Source organism: Eutrema salsugineum, unplaced genomic scaffold (genome assembly GCF_000478725.1).
Source record: "Eutrema salsugineum unplaced genomic scaffold, Eutsalg1_0 scaffold_19, whole genome shotgun sequence".
Lineage (NCBI taxonomy): Eukaryota > Viridiplantae > Streptophyta > Magnoliopsida > Brassicales > Brassicaceae > Eutrema > Eutrema salsugineum.
The window spans coordinates 1,401,909-1,417,791 of record NW_006256838.1 but is presented as its reverse complement, the minus strand read 5'-3'; the positions used below and the strand labels follow the sequence as shown (position 1 = coordinate 1,417,791).

General features: G+C 36.0%; 6 protein-coding genes across 9 annotated transcripts; 3 read left to right on the top strand and 3 right to left on the bottom strand.

Annotated features, from left to right (window-relative positions):
* Window positions 1–1,480: 1,480 nt before the first annotated feature.
* On the top strand, window positions 1,481–2,152 carry LOC18020245 (calmodulin-like protein 4). The gene has a single exon (XM_006402624.2). It carries the CDS (start codon window positions 1,547–1,549, stop codon window positions 2,150–2,152), a length of 606 nt encoding a protein of 201 aa, XP_006402687.1. The 5' UTR covers window positions 1,481–1,546.
* Window positions 2,153–3,158: 1,006 nt separating this feature from the next.
* On the bottom strand, window positions 3,159–5,058 carry LOC18020243 (protein FAR1-RELATED SEQUENCE 5). 3 transcript variants are annotated; one of them, XM_024157174.1, is made up of 4 exons: window positions 4,753–5,026; window positions 4,529–4,658; window positions 3,632–4,236; window positions 3,159–3,525 (listed from the first exon to the last, which is right to left on the bottom strand). In XM_024157174.1, exons 3-4 carry the CDS (start codon window positions 4,199–4,201, stop codon window positions 3,328–3,330), a joined length of 768 nt encoding a protein of 255 aa, XP_024012942.1. In that variant the 5' UTR covers window positions 4,202–4,236; window positions 4,529–4,658; window positions 4,753–5,026; the 3' UTR covers window positions 3,159–3,327. The 3 variants fall into 3 exon arrangements, with proteins under 3 accessions (XP_024012942.1, XP_006402686.1, XP_024012943.1); XM_006402623.2 differs by lacking the exon at window positions 4,529–4,658 and having other exon boundaries at window positions 4,753–5,058; XM_024157175.1 differs by lacking the exon at window positions 4,529–4,658 and having other exon boundaries at window positions 3,632–4,226.
* A 2,448-nt stretch (window positions 5,059–7,506) lies between these two features.
* LOC18020244 (probable fructokinase-4) lies at window positions 7,507–9,108 on the top strand. Its single transcript, XM_006402621.2, has 4 exons — window positions 7,507–7,994; window positions 8,183–8,515; window positions 8,619–8,735; window positions 8,823–9,108. Exons 1-4 carry the CDS (start codon window positions 7,593–7,595, stop codon window positions 8,949–8,951), a joined length of 981 nt encoding a protein of 326 aa, XP_006402684.1. The 5' UTR covers window positions 7,507–7,592; the 3' UTR covers window positions 8,952–9,108.
* On the bottom strand, window positions 9,104–10,918 carry LOC18020242. The gene is made up of 7 exons (XM_006402622.2): window positions 10,775–10,918; window positions 10,278–10,387; window positions 10,030–10,179; window positions 9,732–9,934; window positions 9,531–9,641; window positions 9,420–9,464; window positions 9,104–9,338 (listed from the first exon to the last, which is right to left on the bottom strand). Exons 1-7 carry the CDS (start codon window positions 10,875–10,877, stop codon window positions 9,179–9,181), a joined length of 882 nt encoding a protein of 293 aa, XP_006402685.1. The 5' UTR covers window positions 10,878–10,918; the 3' UTR covers window positions 9,104–9,178.
* Window positions 10,919–11,462: 544 nt separating this feature from the next.
* On the top strand, window positions 11,463–13,315 carry LOC18020241 (protein YIF1B-A). Of its 2 annotated transcripts, none has more exons than XM_024157106.1 (5): window positions 11,463–11,637; window positions 12,080–12,257; window positions 12,343–12,441; window positions 12,530–12,681; window positions 12,777–13,315. In XM_024157106.1, the coding sequence occupies exons 2-5, from the start codon at window positions 12,087–12,089 to the stop codon at window positions 13,162–13,164; spliced, it is 810 nt and encodes a 269-aa protein (XP_024012874.1). In that variant the 5' UTR covers window positions 11,463–11,637; window positions 12,080–12,086; the 3' UTR covers window positions 13,165–13,315. The 2 variants fall into 2 exon arrangements, with proteins under 2 accessions (XP_024012874.1, XP_006402683.1); XM_006402620.2 differs by having other exon boundaries at window positions 11,466–11,595; window positions 12,085–12,257.
* Window positions 13,316–13,463: 148 nt separating this feature from the next.
* LOC18020240 (leucine-rich repeat receptor protein kinase MSL1) lies at window positions 13,464–14,717 on the bottom strand. Its single transcript, XM_006402619.1, has one exon. The coding sequence runs from the start codon at window positions 14,715–14,717 to the stop codon at window positions 13,464–13,466; it is 1,254 nt and encodes a 417-aa protein (XP_006402682.1).
* Window positions 14,718–15,883: the final 1,166 nt, after the last annotated feature.

Below are 15,883 nucleotides of genomic sequence, written 5' to 3'. Positions count from 1 at the left end.
ATACTGTATAATGTGTTCACAATAATTAATAAGCTAAAAAGATAAAAAATAAAAAATTTTATCAAATATTTGTATCAAAAACTGAGAATAACTTATATTTTGAAACAAAAATAAATCATAATTGCTTGATGATGTTGTGATACTTAATTAACTAGCTATTTGACGTGTAACTGTTAGAATAAATAAACAATAATTCGAATTAAGGATCATGCATGAGTAGTAGTGACTCTGGATGAGCTGGAAGACAACTATAACAGCAGTATTGGATCCCCTTACAGGTTTACACACCCGTCAGAATCTACACAGTATTTATAATGTATACTATACTTTATTCTATAAAATTGTATAAATCATCGAATACCTACTTATATATACAAAGTTTGTGGAAATTTGTCTCTCGTATTTTCTTATTTTTAATTTTTAGAATGTTATATTGATTGTTTTCCACTATTTTGTGCATATAAATACTTGCCATTCTTTTGTTGTGGCACAAGTAGATCCATCCATACAATAAGATGCCATTTTTTGGGAAATTAAATCATTCCAATAAAAAAATGAATGACCAAAAATATGTTCTTTTTTCTCATTTCATTGATCCGAATCCACTATCGTCCGGCCGACTACGTTAACTTTGTACAATAGTATGTATTTTACCTGGTTCAATATTCATACGACTTAACGGTCTTATTCAAACGGGCGTCTCTCGTTGGTGACATGTGATTATGCACTAATATTCATGTTTTAACGTAATGATCAATAAATGGGGACAAGAATCAAACATTGATAATCATCTATCAGAACGCGTTTTGTTAAATGAATATTTTTCATTTTCATTTATTCTATTAAAGAAAACAAAAATGAATAGTTGAATACCATTCATTTTTTAAACCCTCTCTACCTTCTTCACGCGTATCCATTCCTCCATTTTTGAGAAATTAATATTTCCCAACTACTTACCTTGTGTTTTTAACTCTTTTATTATTGGTTACACCTAGATCTACTTTGTAACTTTCTATTGATACTAAATAATATTACAAATATCGTCTCAAATATAAGGTGGAATAGTATTATTATATACAAGTTCCTTATAATATTAAGTGTTGTGTTTTATTTAGAAAGACTATCGACTTTAACCGAAAAAAGGACTTTAGAGTCTTACTCTTTACTCTCTAGTGTTAAAGTTACAAATACTCTTAGCTAACTTTATGATAGTTCTTGGATATTGTATGAAAATGTATTTTGATCACTTGTACTTATTCAGTTTTTAGTTCTTTTTTACTAAACTCCAGAAGAAAAAAAAGAAGAAGTTAAGACTACTAAGCAAAGAGGTAACTTCTAGGTTAATTAATGGAATCTACAGTTGTACCAAAAAAGATTTTGAAGCAAGATCTTTCCCCATAACAATTATTAATATTTAATCCATCCCCCTCTCTCTTCCCCTCTATAAAAAATAATATGAGACAATTTTCATTTCAAGTTTCTCTGTGTAAAAGAAGATCAAAGCTCTGTTTTCTTTCTATCTCTGTTCTTAACAAAGCCAATAGTTATGGTGAGAGTCTTTCTTCTCTACAATCTCTTCAACTCCATTCTTCTCTGTTTGGTCCCCAAGAAGCTAAGAGTTCTTTTCCCTCATTCTTGGATCATCGATGACAAGAACCCACCACCGTCGAAATCCGAATCTCCGGCGAGAACGGACCCGGTGGATCTAAAACGAGTGTTTCAGATGTTCGACAAGAACGGAGACGGACGCATTACAAAGGAAGAGCTAAACGATTCCTTAGAGAATCTAGGAATCTTCATGCCAGAAAAAGATCTGATCCAGATGATCCAGAAGATGGATGCAAATGGAGATGGATGTGTAGACATACACGAGTTTGAGTCTCTTTACAGTTCGATTGTCGAAGAAAAAGTGGACGAGGATATGAGAGATGCGTTCAATGTGTTTGATCAAGACGGTGATGGGTATATTACCGTTGAGGAGTTGAAGTCTGTAATGGCTTCCTTGGGACTCAAGCAAGGTAAAACCCTAGAGTGTTGTAAAGATATGATTACGCAAGTGGATGAAGATGGAGATGGTAGAGTCAATTACAAGGAGTTTCTTCAGATGATGAAAAGTGGTGGCTTTAGCAATAATAGATCATCATCAAATTAAGCTGATCTGATCTTTTTTTTTCTCTGTAAATAATTACATTTTATGCTTTGTAATCTTGAACTGAATTGTTTAAAATAATTAGATATAAGATCTTGGCCTTTTTTTTCAATTGCTAATGAGAGATAAAAATCAGGATAATTACATCTCAATATATGTCAAATTCATCCAATTCTGCTTAGCTTCCGTGGTAGAAACTAGAAACTCCGGTCCGCAAATGCTTCAGTATCTCTTTCTAACATTGTGATCTGTAGTGTTTACAAAATGGCGATTCAATAAACCTCAGTTATCGCGAGGTTGAAGTTACTAACCTTATAAATTAATGTTTATTAAATTTCCATTTATGGATCCTTTTTTTCTTTCTAAACACCATTTATGGATATTAAGTTTGGAGAAGTAGTGAAGACATAGAGTTGCCGCAATAAAGCTTTAAACTTTCAAGTGTTGTGAACACTCCCAAGTCCCAAGTGTTTTAGAGTCTTTTTCTCATGCTTCAAAAACCAAAGCTTCTGCTTGCCTGCGTGATGTAAAGTCTTCTTCTTTCTTCAAATAAACCAAAGCCTCTGCTTTATCTCAAGCTGTCTTCTTTCTTCAAATAATTGAAGTCTTTGCTCCATCTCTGGCCTTGTTCTTATAACCACAAAGTCTCTTCATGCCTAAAAATCTATTTTGATATATCTAACGAAAATCTCACAGGCAAACAAAGTTTCAATGATGTGGGACAACTATGAGTCTAAGGATGTAGCTAAAGTCTCGAAAATTAGAATTTGATTTTAGAAAGATATGTGTCGTTAACAAAGTGATGGAACCTTAACCCCAAACAAACGAAAAGAAAAAAGTTATTGATCTAGAATTTAACATTCACGACATTTTAACAGAAGTTAACAACTAATCATTGACACTTTTAAAGTTTTTTAGAGTCTTTCTGGTTAGCCATTTTTTTGTTTTTTAGTCTTGGAAATTAATAGATAGATTTTGAATTATTCAATTTTGTCAGAAAGATCGTGAATGTGTAAACTCTGTTAAAGGCAATTGCAAGCTCTTTTGTTTTTAGACAAGAAAAATCTTTATTAAAAGAGAGAAAATGGGAATAAAGAAGAGAAGATCTATCTCCTAAATCAAACTGGTGAAAAATGAACAAGGAAAAACCTGAGACAAAAAAAAAGAAAAGAAAAAGACTATACTGGGTTCTGTTGATGATCTCTCTGTTCCAGATCCCTCACATTGTCTACTATGTGTTGGATTCTCTTAGTAAGGCTTTCGTTGTGCTGTTCAATCTGTTCAAAGAGCAACTCCAGGTGCTTTTTGTAAGTAGCGGCTCTCTTTTTCTCTGCAGCTAGCTGCTGCATCAGCTCCTGGATTTTGTCATGCTCGTTCTGCAAATGAAGAGAAACAAAACTCTTAGAATTTTCAAACTTGTAGCAGTACCAAATGAGAAAGAAGCATTATCACATTAATCAACGACAAGAGCAACAAACTGACCGGATATTGATCATAGATGCAACCCCTTCGAACCCTTCCAGGCATCAAGGGATGATTGTGCTCCTTGACAAACTTTGTAATAACCCATTTACCAGAGTTTTCTTTTCGAATCAAGATCATTGCTCTACATCCAACCCTTGTCTCCGCTCTTTGTCTAATAACCTTGTCTCGCTTGCTAGGCAACCTGTAGCCTTCCTTGTTACAAACAAGTTGCCTCCCTATGGGAGATCCATCATGCCTTGACCGTGACAGTTTGCTAACACGGATAACGAACCCTACTTTTGTAGCATAAGCATTATAAAACCCATGTGCTGCTGCTTCAGACTCAAACTCCTGCCCAACATAAGGCTCATCCGCTTGAACCTCCACCATATCTGGAGCTGCCAGAGAGATAGAATCCGGATCTACCTTCTCATCTTGTTCAAGCATTTCTTGATGACCAGAATTCTCACCTACTTCATTATGGTTTTCATCATCTTGCTCAATCATTGCTTGACCAGAGCTCTCGCCCATTTCATTATGGTTCTCGACCGTGGTAACCTCTAGCTCGACTGGATCCCCCATCATCATCTCAGAAGCTACGCCATTATCAATCCTGAAATCCACTGCAATTAAAATAAAGGAAGGGATTTACAAAGATTTCAAGAAGATAGACACAACAACTGCACAAAGAGTGTCATCAACAGGTGGGCAAATACACATTTTTGACACACATCAGATATCTACCAAGAACAAGTATCCTCCTTTGTAAAATGAAGGGATTCTCCTCCACTGTTTCCATGATCCAATTCAAGAAATGAGAACAAAGCTCAGCTACAAGTGTTTTCTTACAGTCTACACCTCAACAATACAAAACAAAAGCTTATATGAAACCCGGAAGAATCTATTCAGATTCACCTTTTCATGGCTTTAGCATCACTCGTTGGAAAAGAAAAAACAATGGAGGGTTCTTTTAATCATCAAATCGGGTTTCCAAAAATTGAGACGTCCAACTTCGCCGTCTCATTTTCTCGCAGAGACTAAACAGCTTAAGCGATAAATACCAATCAAAATCTCAAATCCGTAATAGCGAATTTCAACTAAAGGAGCCAGATACCAGTGAAGGAATTAACAAATCTTACTGTCGATGTTTTTCCGGGGAGTGTTCGCCGCCGGGAGATGTTGGTCGGAGGCGGTGACGATCGATTTAGGTTTTCGATGAGGGGGGGAGACAGAGAAGGTGCCGGTTCAGGGTATGGATTACACGGATGCAGTAACCTTTGACGTGTCAAGAGATTATTGGGTCAATTTCGGAACGAAGTCAACTTACCGTTCATCTAAGCTTTGGGTTTATCGACTCTATGTTCGTCAGGTGCGCTTCTCCTCTTCTGATAATTACTCTGATTTTTTTTCTCCTTCGACGTTTCAGTTTTTTTCCTTTTTAGATTTTCACAGCGTAATTCTCGTCGACCGACGCACCGTTAGACTGGTTTGTCCACTAATTTTAATAATTGTACAGATTGACCCCTTTACTATCTTCATTTACAAAAGCACCCTTTATACTAACAAATTCTCTAATTTTCTAGCCTTCATTTTTCGTGACGAGTCCAACCGGTTGGAGTCCAAACCGGTCTGAAATATATTTCATGGTCGCATTCAATTAATCATTGATTCACATCTTTTGGTCTAACAAGTTTTTGATATGAACTCATCCCAATTTCTAGACGGATACGCCTTGTGTCTCACTTATTTATTAGTTTCTTATGAATTGAAGATGCTAAAAACATATATGTAAACTTATAAATTTAACTTCAAACATGGCTATCAAAGTTTATATGTTGTTTGATATGGATTAAATGAATTTATCTCTCTAATTTTCATTTATGATTTAAATGTTTTGATTTTTTTTTTGTTATGGGAAGATCGACAAGTTTGAATATATCAGACGATAAAAGATATTTTGAGGACTGTTTAATAATTTAGTTTGGCAAGTTTATTTTATAAAAACTCAAATAAGGATAGTTACATTTTTATATAAAATAATGTACAACTATTTTTTATAATTCTATCACACACTTTTGTGTGTTTCACTCATCAATTTATCAGTGGTTTCTGTTTAGTTTTCATTTATGATGTTTTTTTAATATTTTAAATTTTATATATCTACATTTCTGTTGATTTTTTGGTAATTTGAGTTACGAATCTGTTTTTTAAAGATTATCAATGATAATATGAATCTTAGGTAGATAATTCATGAAATAATAAGATTCTTTAATAATTTTATCAGTCACTCATTAAACTATTTATGAGCAGAGCAATTGCTGTGCAAAAACTTCTATTTAAAATTGTAAGTTTATCTAAGATTTTTCCAATTTTATAAAAAATAATAACACATTCTAGACAAATAGTTCTTTGTTTTAATCTTAAAATGACATTTTTCAGATTTGAACTCAAACTTTTAAGATTGGAGAATCACTCCAGTCTGATACAGTGTTTACACTAGACAAACAGCTGAGATGATTTCCAAGAGCCCATGTGTTATCAAAAATGAAAGTTTATCCTAACAAATGAAATAATTGGGAATCAAAAGATGATTAAATATATTTATCTATTAACATGTAATTTATTTAACCTTGCAAAATACGTCATTGTGGGTCCCATAACATGTAAAATTTCAAGTCAAAAGCACCAATCACTAATCTCATAAGATTATTATAGATATTACGATATATATTACTTAGCAAAGATAATAACAAAATCCTAACTGGAAAAAGCCATAAATTTTCATTGAAATTAATTAAAAAATCTCGTGGATTTGACTGAACCTGTGATCTTTGTACTTCTATATAAAACCCTTTTCGTTCCTTAATCATATTTTTGTGTGTTTCACTAGACTATTTATGAGTGGAGCAATTATCATGCAAAAATTTCTCCTTAAAATTGTAATTTTATCTGAGATTTTCTGATTTCATAAAAAATTAATAACCCATTTTAGATAAACAGCTCTTTATCTCTATTTTTAATATTTTTTATCTACATCCAATAAAACTTTTTTTGGTCGAACTTTCTATAGAGAATCCACATTGAACTTTCTATAGAGAATCCACATAAATCTAAGTTGAAATATAATTAAAAACTAAACATCTCCTCCCAATTGTTATTCACCTTCCATCCAACTATATATTCATAATATCCTTATTGGTCCGTTACATGTACTTATGATTTTATGAGATTAGTAATTAGTGACATATACAAAAAAAATACATTTTATTACTTGAGAAATAAGAAAACAAATAGAATTGGTAGATCTCTCACTCTTCCATAAAATAATTAAAAGTTAAAGCTAAGAGATCAATATTTTTTTTTGATTTAGTATTTATGATGTTATGAGATTAGTAATTACTGACGAATACAAAAAAACATTTTATTACTTGGGAAATAGGAAAACAAATAAAATTGGTAAATTTCTCTCCGTTGATAAAAAGAATTAAAAGTCAAAGCTAATCCAAAAAATTACTATTTATTTTTTTGATTTAGTAAATTTACATGAGATAATTTCCTAGGGTACTGTGTTATCGAAAATGAAAGTTTATCCTAACAAATGAGATAATCAAGGGAATCAAAAGAAAGGATTAAATATCTTTATCCATCAGGTAATAAAATAACCTTGCAAAAAACGTCATATGGTCTCATAAACAAGCAAAATATCCGGTCAACGGCACCAATCACAAATCTCATAAATCGTAATTACAAGTAACGATATATATTAGTTACCAAACTTAATTTTTGATAATAACAAAATCCTAACTGGATAAATCCATATATTTTTCATTGAAATTAATTAAAAAATCTTGTGGATTTTGACAGAATCTGTGATCCTGGTACTTCTATATAAACCGTTTTCGTTCCCTAATGACTCTCACATCCAAAATCTCTCATAACCTACATTCACTACCGTCCGATAAACACTCTCAGACCACAAATGGCTACATCCAACGGCGAGAAAAGCTTGATCGTGAGCTTCGGTGAGATGCTCATCGATTTCGTTCCCACCGTCTCCGGCGTATCCCTCGCTGAGGCTCCTGGCTTCATCAAGGCACCCGGCGGCGCACCTGCCAACGTCGCGATCGCCATCTCCCGACTCGGCGGTCGCTCTGCTTTCGTCGGAAAACTCGGTGACGACGAGTTTGGTCACATGCTCGCCGGAATCTTGAAACAAAACGGCGTCTCTGCCGAAGGTATCAATTTCGACACCGGAGCCAGGACGGCGCTCGCATTTGTCACCCTAAGAGCCGACGGAGAACGTGAATTCATGTTCTACCGGAACCCTAGCGCCGATATGCTTCTCCGTCCCGATGAGCTTAATCTCGATCTCATCAGATCTGTACGTTATTTTGACATTTGATTAACCATTTATTAAAATTTTATATAATTGATATAGACGACACGTAAGCAAATCTTGATGGGTCCCGTGATTATTTAGAAGTCATCGCAACGGATTTTGGTAAACGTAACGTAGATAACAAGTTAGGTTAACGAAGTGCTCTGTTTCGTTTTGTTTTGTTTTTACAGGCTAAGGTGTTCCACTATGGATCAATAAGCCTCATCGTTGAGCCATGTCGATCTGCTCACTTGAAGGCCATGGAGGTGGCTAAAGAAGCGGGTGCGTTGCTCTCGTATGACCCAAACTTGAGGCTGCCTTTGTGGCCCTCGAAGGAGGAGGCTAAGAAGCAGATTCTTAGCATCTGGGACAAAGCTGAAGTGATCAAAGTCAGCGACGAAGAGCTCATGTTCTTGACTGGATCTGATAAGGTTGATGATGAGACTGCTTTGTCACTGTGGCACTCTAATCTGAAACTTCTCTTGGTCACTTTGGGTGAAAAGGGTTGTAGATATTACACCAAGGTAAATATATAGTTTCTAAAGGGTTTCTTTCTTGCGGATCTGAATTTTACCAATTACCATTTATGTAAACTCAAGTTGTGTTCTTGTGCTTGTATGATTGCAGGGCTTCCGTGGATCTGTTGATCCTTTCCGTGTGAACACAGTGGATACAACTGGTGCTGGTGATTCATATGTGGGTGCCTTGCTTTGCAATATTGTTGATGACCGTGCTGTTCTCGAGGTAAAAAATATCAGTAAATAAACATATCAGATTTGTCTGGAATCTTTGCTTCCATTATTGACCGTGTTCTTCTGTCTTTAACTACAGGACGAAGCTCGTCTACGAGAAGTACTTAGGTTTGCGAATGCATGTGGAGCCATTACAACTACGAAGAAAGGAGCAATTCCAGCTCTACCCACAGAGTCTGAGGTTCAGGGTCTTCTGAAAGGAAACTGATCTACAAAAAGTCTGGATTTTTAGGATTTCACGTTGTCTTTTGCCTTTTTTTCTGTTTTTTTCAAGCTTTTCGCTGTGTTCTTGTAGAACCCATCAGAGAACCGTTCCAGGAGTATTCTGTTAGGAGTGTCTTTTTATTGAACTTTCAAGAGTTTGTCTTTTGGGTCACTTTAATGAATAAACTCAGTACCAAGTTTAGTAAACAACTGTTTTAAGTAGTGAAAGCCTTAAAGAACAATTGCTTGAGGATAACATTCAGAAACTTGCAAATCCAATGATCTCCAAATGTGTTTGCAATCTCCCCACCTTGCACTCATCCTCTCCAGAAATGTTTCAGCCCACACTTCCTTGCTACCTCCCATACTCAGATCATATGGCACCGAAAAACTGCCACTCAATTTCCAATACACAGTTATTTTTCAACAGGTGCATTGTTGTTACGCACCATCTAGTTTTTGAAGTTCTTACCTTGTTAGCTCTTCTAACTGAGAGTCCTTCCCGGTGGTGTCGTTCCTGGAAGATCTTTGAGTTAGGCATCAAAACATTGATCAGAAAAGTTACAAATATACAATATCTAACCTTTGTACTAGAACTTTGAAGATGCGGAGAGACTTGGTTGAGAGGTTGTAGATTGCATCTTCTATGTGATCTGTGCCGAATAAATACACAACCGGATAGTCCAGGAGCCATCTGCAAACAGAGATTGAACTCCAAACTTCACGGCTTGATAAACTAAGATAATATATGGTAAATGAATGAAGAGTTAGATTTGAGAACTACCCGTTTAAGGTTGGGATTGTAACCTTAGTGTCTTGTAAACAACAACTAAGATCAATGCATAAAGAAGACTGAGAAGAGTTGGCATCATCAAGTGCTGGGATATTATTATTAGTGCTCCCATCTAAAGAAAATGTCGAGGAGAATAGCTTCTGAATCGATCTAAGCTGCATCACTAGATTGCTTTCCTTGCTTTGTTCTACCATCTTGAACAAACAAAAGCAAGACTGACCAATTAGAGATGGAACATAAAAAGAAAAACCACTGAAAAAAAACACGGAAGCTTTATAAAAGGAACAACCTTTGGAGGATCTTGTTCCAGGTCGACGAAGAACAATTCGGGTTCTGAATCCAAGCTGGAACTTACAAACTTGGGCAGTCTTCTTACATTTATCAGGTAAATCATATCCTCTATAACCATAACCCTCAGATCTTTGAAAACTGGTAAACCCTAGAGAAATGCCAACACAGAGGACACAAGCAGAGTAATAAGATCAGCTACAGACATACCCAAGTACTAATGTGCTTGAAGAAGAAGTAGAGTCTAACCTCCTGGATAAGTGCAAGGAGCGAAAGCAAGCGATCTTGTAGCTCAGGCATCTTTCCACCATAGTCAATCATCACGACAGGTCTCATTCCCGTGCACAATGCAAGAACATCTGATCCAAGAAACCCGTTTAAGCATCGCTTACAGATTCAAGCATATGGAAAATTGAGATCATACTAGAGTCTAGTATTGATATTTGAACTATCTATGATGCCAAAAGTTCAAACTTTCTGGTGATTTATCTCTAATATGGAGTGGATATGACGAACCCAGCAAGCCAAATGCAAAATTGGCATTATTTTTTAGGATCTCAAACAAAACTTTGATCAGATAGTAAATGAAATCTAAAGAATCATTTTGTTTCGCTCCTTTAGAAATTAAAAAAGGTACGATATCAGACAAATTTAACTGAATCACAAGACTCGAACAGTAGAAGAACAAAAGGAAAAAAAAAAGAAAAAAAAAGAAAGAGGAATCAATGCGCGGGGAAGAAGGAAACCTATTTCGAGGCGGCGTTTGGAAGTGGGCTTGAGTCGCCATTTGATCTGAGAGAGACAAGAGCTCAGAAACTGAAGTATTTCCTCAGAGCTTGGAACCTCCATCTCGCCAAAAAAGACTGAAACTTTCTCTCTTCTCAAGCGAGAATCACTTCCTGCTTCGTTTTCACTTCTCATGGCTTGGACGCTTTTTTCATAACGAAAAAATTTCAATACAAATCCTGAACTTTTATGTTTTTGCATTAAGAACCCTGAACTTATTTTTTCTAATTTTAGAACCTTAAGCTTTCTTAATATTAAAGAAATTAAAAAAGGTAATTAGTAGTATAAACTATCTAAATCTCACTTTTAGATTAAGAGTGAGTATATAGTTTAGTCTTTAGTGTATTGTATCTATGTTATTGTTCTGTTATAATGCGTAGGGATTCAAATTTAACAATGTGGTGTGATAACAAAAATGTAAAATCGAAATGTTGGAAAAAGAATAGTTAGTATAAAGTTTTTGGGTTGCAAAATATTCATGTGACTATTTCCAAATTTAATAATATGATCTAAGAGAATTATACAACTACTACTCGAAAATGAAAAAAACGTATAATGAGACAAACGTGTCGGATTGTCATTGGCCTGGTGATGAAGAAGACTAGAAGAGCAACCTATTCTCACACGTGCGAACAAGAGGCTTCACACGACCTTGCTTTCGTTATTTGCCAATTTCCACCTCGGATCTATGGTATTCTTCACTTCGTTCCACAGGAACTTAGCCGGCGCACTAATCAAATCAAAGCTCTAGATCTATTATCTCCTTCACAGCTTCCTCCAGGTCTGCCTTTATTCTTCGTCATTCGATTCTGATTGCTCTTCCTTGTTAGCAATTTTCGATTCTCGTTGTGTTTATCTTCGTTTTTCTTTCTGTTTCGGTTCAAATTATTGGGGTTTTCTTGCGTTTTTTTGTTGAACAAATGCTCTTTTCTGTTGCCGAAATCTAGGCTCCCTTGCACGTTTAGTCGCAAAACCTAGACTAGCAATGTCGTATTTTCTGGTTTGCTTGGTGAATTCTGATTCTAGGCTCGGACCATTTGAAGTAAATTATAGAAAATAGAAGAACAAATTGTTTGGATTGAGCAATATATATACTGGTTATGGTTTTTTTTTTTCTTTTCTGGGATTTCGGGCATTTGATGGTTGGATCGTTAAGCTATGAAAGCTCTTAAACAAGAATCAGAGATGCAAAGAAGTTTTGGAGATGAACTTTGGAATTAATCAATTACCTAATGTAAGCTCTTTGTGCTGGTTTTGGTTTGAATTGCAGAGATGTATAATAACATGGGACCTCAGCCTGGGATGCCAATGCCTCAGGCAAATCCTCAGCCTAACCCGTTTGGGAATGCCTTCTCTGGACCTGGCTCTGGACTTATCCGAAGTGGCTTGGGAGCTTACGGGGAGAAAATTTTCGGATCTAGCTCTGAGTATGTGCAGAGCAACGTAAGTAAACCCTGTGTCTCTAGCTTTTTCCCATGTGTTCAGAACTTGGCCTTTCGTTTTTTTGTTAACTGGTTGGTATAAACAGATTACTCGTTACTTCTCCGATCCCCAATACTATTTTCAAGTGAATGACCAATATGTGAGGAACAAGTTGAAGATTGTTCTATTTCCATTCCTTCACAGGGTAAATAAGGATCATCTTTTTTTTTTTTGAAATGTTTTTTTTTTTCGTATTTTGGGTCTTTCTCATATGAGTTTGGCTGCAACATCAGGGGCACTGGACTAGAATCTCAGAACCAGTTGGGGGTAGACTTTCATACAAGCCCCCGATATATGATATAAATGCACCAGACTTATACATTCCGCTTATGGCCTTTGGCACTTATGTTGTTCTTGCTGGTTTGTCACTGGGACTCTATGGGAAGTAAGTTCTTTATTTATTTATTTTATATCTGTTCATTTATATGTATGTTAGACTGTATTTTTTTCAACTCCTTATGGTGAATCCAAATCTTCTAGGTTTACTCCGGAAGCTCTGAATTGGCTTTTTGTGAAAGGAATGGTTGGCTGGTTTTTGCAAGTCATGCTACTGAAGATAACATTGCTTTCATTGGGTAGCGGCGAAGCACCCCTCTTGGACATTGTGGCATATGCAGGCTATACTTTCACGGGACTCTGTCTAGCTGTTCTTGGCAAGATAATCTGGGGGTACTCTTACTATGTTTTGATTCCGTGGACCTGCTTATGCACCGGGGTTTTCTTGGTGAAGACAATGAAGCGAGTTCTCTTTGCGGAAGCTAGGAGTTATGACTCAAGCAGGCATCACTACCTCTTGATATTTGTAGCTTTAGCGCAGTTTCCTCTTTTGATCTGGCTGGGTAACATTAGTGTAAATTGGCTCTTTTGAAAATGCATTATGTTTACAATGTTGTGAAAAAACACCACTGATGTTATGTAGCTGGAATACACTCCTGATGGAGGTATGGTAGTTGAGGGGTTTTTTTGGATTTTTAGACGTCTGTTAAAGATAATATGGTGAAAGAAAATGTTATCTCAAATACACATCTCTCTTTTTATCTTCTGTTTTGAATCTCATTTTTTTTTCATAGACTACATTTCTACCATTGATTAAAACCAAACAAGGACATGAACTTAGCTGTGAGAATTATGCTTTCTAATAGAATCTGCTTCCCATGCGCATGATCTCTACTCCAATTCCTCCTGCATTGCATTGGTGCATTGTGATTTTGGCTTTTGTACTCCTTGGCAGATTGGAACATTCTTCGGACACTGCAGACAGTTATTCGAAAGGCTTCCTCTGATCTGTTTAGAGATCCTTTGAAACTCCTCAGGAAGTGATCCTGTCAGATAGTTGTTCTCCAAGTATAAGCTTCTCCATGAGTTCTCAAGTCTTTTCCCATAGATCCTTGGAATATCCCCGGAGAACATGTTGCTCCGTAGATTGATATCCTTCAAGTTCCCATAAGTTGCCAGGTTCAGTGGAAGGTGACCCTGTAAATGGTTTCCTTCAGCGTCAAGTATGCGCAGGCGGGATTCCATGCCTGTAACCTTAATAACCTCTATGGATATGAACTGGTTAAATGACACGTTGATGCGTGAAATCTCTGGAAATGTAAGGATTTCATGGCCAATGGTGCCTGAAAATCTGTTCTGGCTCACATCTAGTGACACAAGCTGTTTCAGCCTATGCAGAGGCGAGATACGTCCTGCAAGGCTGTTGAAACAGATGGATAGAGTTCTTAGACTTGGGGGAAGCTTAGGAAGCATCCCGAAAAGATGATTGTTACCGAGTTCTAACACTTGTAGCTTCCACAAGCCGTTGAGCGCAGGTATTCTTCCATCGAGATGGTTGTTTGAAAGGATCAGGTGAGTCAAACTTCTCAAGGCTGAGATTCTTGGAGGGATTTCACCGGCGATGCTGTTTCTTGACAGGTCTATGGTTTTGAGCTGCTTGAGCCGCGTGATTCCTGGGGATATGTCTCCCGTGAAGAAGTTTCCAGAGAGAGAGAGTTTGGTGAGTTTCCTGAGTTGGAACACAGTTTCTGGTATTGGACCACGGAATCTGTTCCTGTTGAGGCTAAGGACAGTGAGCTCGGTTAAGTTTCCTGTTGCATCAGAGAGGAAACCGTCATAACCGTCATCATCAAGATCGATCTCTGTGACTCGGCTCGTCGTGTTCTCAAGAGGGTCGAAAGAACACATAACTCCCAAGAACGTCCCTGCGCCTTCACAGGGGTCTTCAGAGAAGTCCCATGTGCTGAGGTAAGAGGAAGGGGAGATGGAACTTGGATCAATGCTGCGTATGATAGACTCTAGAGCTTGAATGTCGGAACGAAGAGTGGCTGAGAGAACTGATGAAGGGACAATGGTTGAAACAAGTAGCAAGCACAAGGACATGAGTAGTAAGGAAGAAGAAGATGGTTGTGTTTTGGCAGCCATTGTTATGGTTCTTCTTTAACGTGAATGGAAGATGGAACCTTTTCTTTTTAAGAGAGTGGTCTTGTAAGAAGAAGAAGAAGGTCTTCGTGTTGAACCTAATTGGGATCTAACATGCTTCAAAGATTTTTTGGTATGTTATTGGTGAGATTCACATCTTTGTAGCGCCTATTAATAATAATCTACATGTAAACCAAATATGGACCGACCTCATAATTAGTTTGAAATCATTTTCCCCTTTGCCCAATGCTATCTTGAAATTTAAGTCATTATCTCATTTGCATACTAAATACGATTATATTTGTATTATTATAATTTTCTTAATTTTGTGTGTGATCATGTGTCTAAACTAAAAACGCAATTTCTATGGAAAAAAAACAATTAGTGGTTATTATTATTTTTTACTATTTTCTCCCGTTATTGTAAAATTTACATGACAAAATTAGAAGACATTATTATCCAATACTATTTTGGATTTCGATCTCAAAAAAGGTTAGTGAATCATTTGAGCAATATCTAAGAAAAGACAATTGAAACATTCCACGAAATTTTAAAATTAGGAGTTCACTATATATAGAAGATTGGTTTTACATATAAATACGTCGGTCAGTTAATCTAAAACTGTTAAAAACATTTAAAAAACAAAAAACAAGAACAAGAACCATTTAAGAGCTTAATAAACAATGGCTATCGAAAAGAAAACCCTGATTGCATCCTTCATCATCGTAATGATGATGGTAACGATGATCGTGACAGAAGTCGAGGCCAGGAATCATGTCAAGGTCAAGCCGCCTCCAGGGCAAAAGTTTTTATTTTTCTAAATCGATGGCTCATAAAGTTTATGAGAAAATAAATGGTTCCTTCAACGAGGAGCTTCAAGCTAAACGAATGTTTTATTATATCTATATATCATTTTTTTATCCTCCTATCTGTTTAGTTATGGATGGATTACTTATAAATAATGTTTTACAGAATTTTATATGTGAATGAAATGTATTAGTTTCATATTTCATAGACAGGGGTTTATTTTATAATCTCTCTAGAAATTGAAAACTCAATGTTCACATTCTATATATACATATATTTTGTTTTGTTTTTAGTTTGTAAATTTTTAAGAGGATCAAAAAAATATCCCAATATTAATATTACTATCAAGTGTTACGCGATTG

Bases quoted from the DNA above. Each gene is read 5' to 3' on its own strand.
- LOC18020245 (XM_006402624.2), top strand. From the start codon at position 1,547: ATGGTGAGAGTCTTTCTTCTCTACAATCTCTTCAACTCCATTCTTCTC.
- LOC18020243 (XM_006402623.2), bottom strand. The intron at 3,526-3,631 runs GTCAGTTTGTTG...CTTCATTTGCAG, and splicing joins GCATCTATGATCAATATCCG to AACGAGCATGACAAAATCCA.
- LOC18020244 (XM_006402621.2), top strand. From the start codon at position 7,593: ATGGCTACATCCAACGGCGAGAAAAGCTTGATCGTGAGCTTCGGTGAG. The intron at 7,995-8,182 runs GTACGTTATTTT...TTGTTTTTACAG, and splicing joins ATCTCGATCTCATCAGATCT to GCTAAGGTGTTCCACTATGG. The intron at 8,736-8,822 runs GTAAAAAATATC...CTTTAACTACAG, and splicing joins ATGACCGTGCTGTTCTCGAG to GACGAAGCTCGTCTACGAGA.
- LOC18020242 (XM_006402622.2), bottom strand. From the start codon at position 10,877: ATGGAGGTTCCAAGCTCTGAGGAAATACTTCAGTTTCTGAGCTCTTGT. The intron at 10,180-10,277 runs GTTAGACTCTAC...GCATTTCTCTAG, and splicing joins TCCTTGCACTTATCCAGGAG to GGTTTACCAGTTTTCAAAGA. The intron at 9,339-9,419 runs GTAAGAACTTCA...ATTGAGTGGCAG, and splicing joins CAGTTAGAAGAGCTAACAAG to TTTTTCGGTGCCATATGATC.
- LOC18020241 (XM_024157106.1), top strand. From the start codon at position 12,087: ATGTATAATAACATGGGACCTCAGCCTGGGATGCCAATGCCTCAGGCA. The intron at 12,442-12,529 runs GTAAATAAGGAT...CTGCAACATCAG, and splicing joins TATTTCCATTCCTTCACAGG to GGGCACTGGACTAGAATCTC. The intron at 12,682-12,776 runs GTAAGTTCTTTA...CAAATCTTCTAG, and splicing joins TCACTGGGACTCTATGGGAA to GTTTACTCCGGAAGCTCTGA.
- LOC18020240 (XM_006402619.1), bottom strand. From the start codon at position 14,717: ATGGCTGCCAAAACACAACCATCTTCTTCTTCCTTACTACTCATGTCC.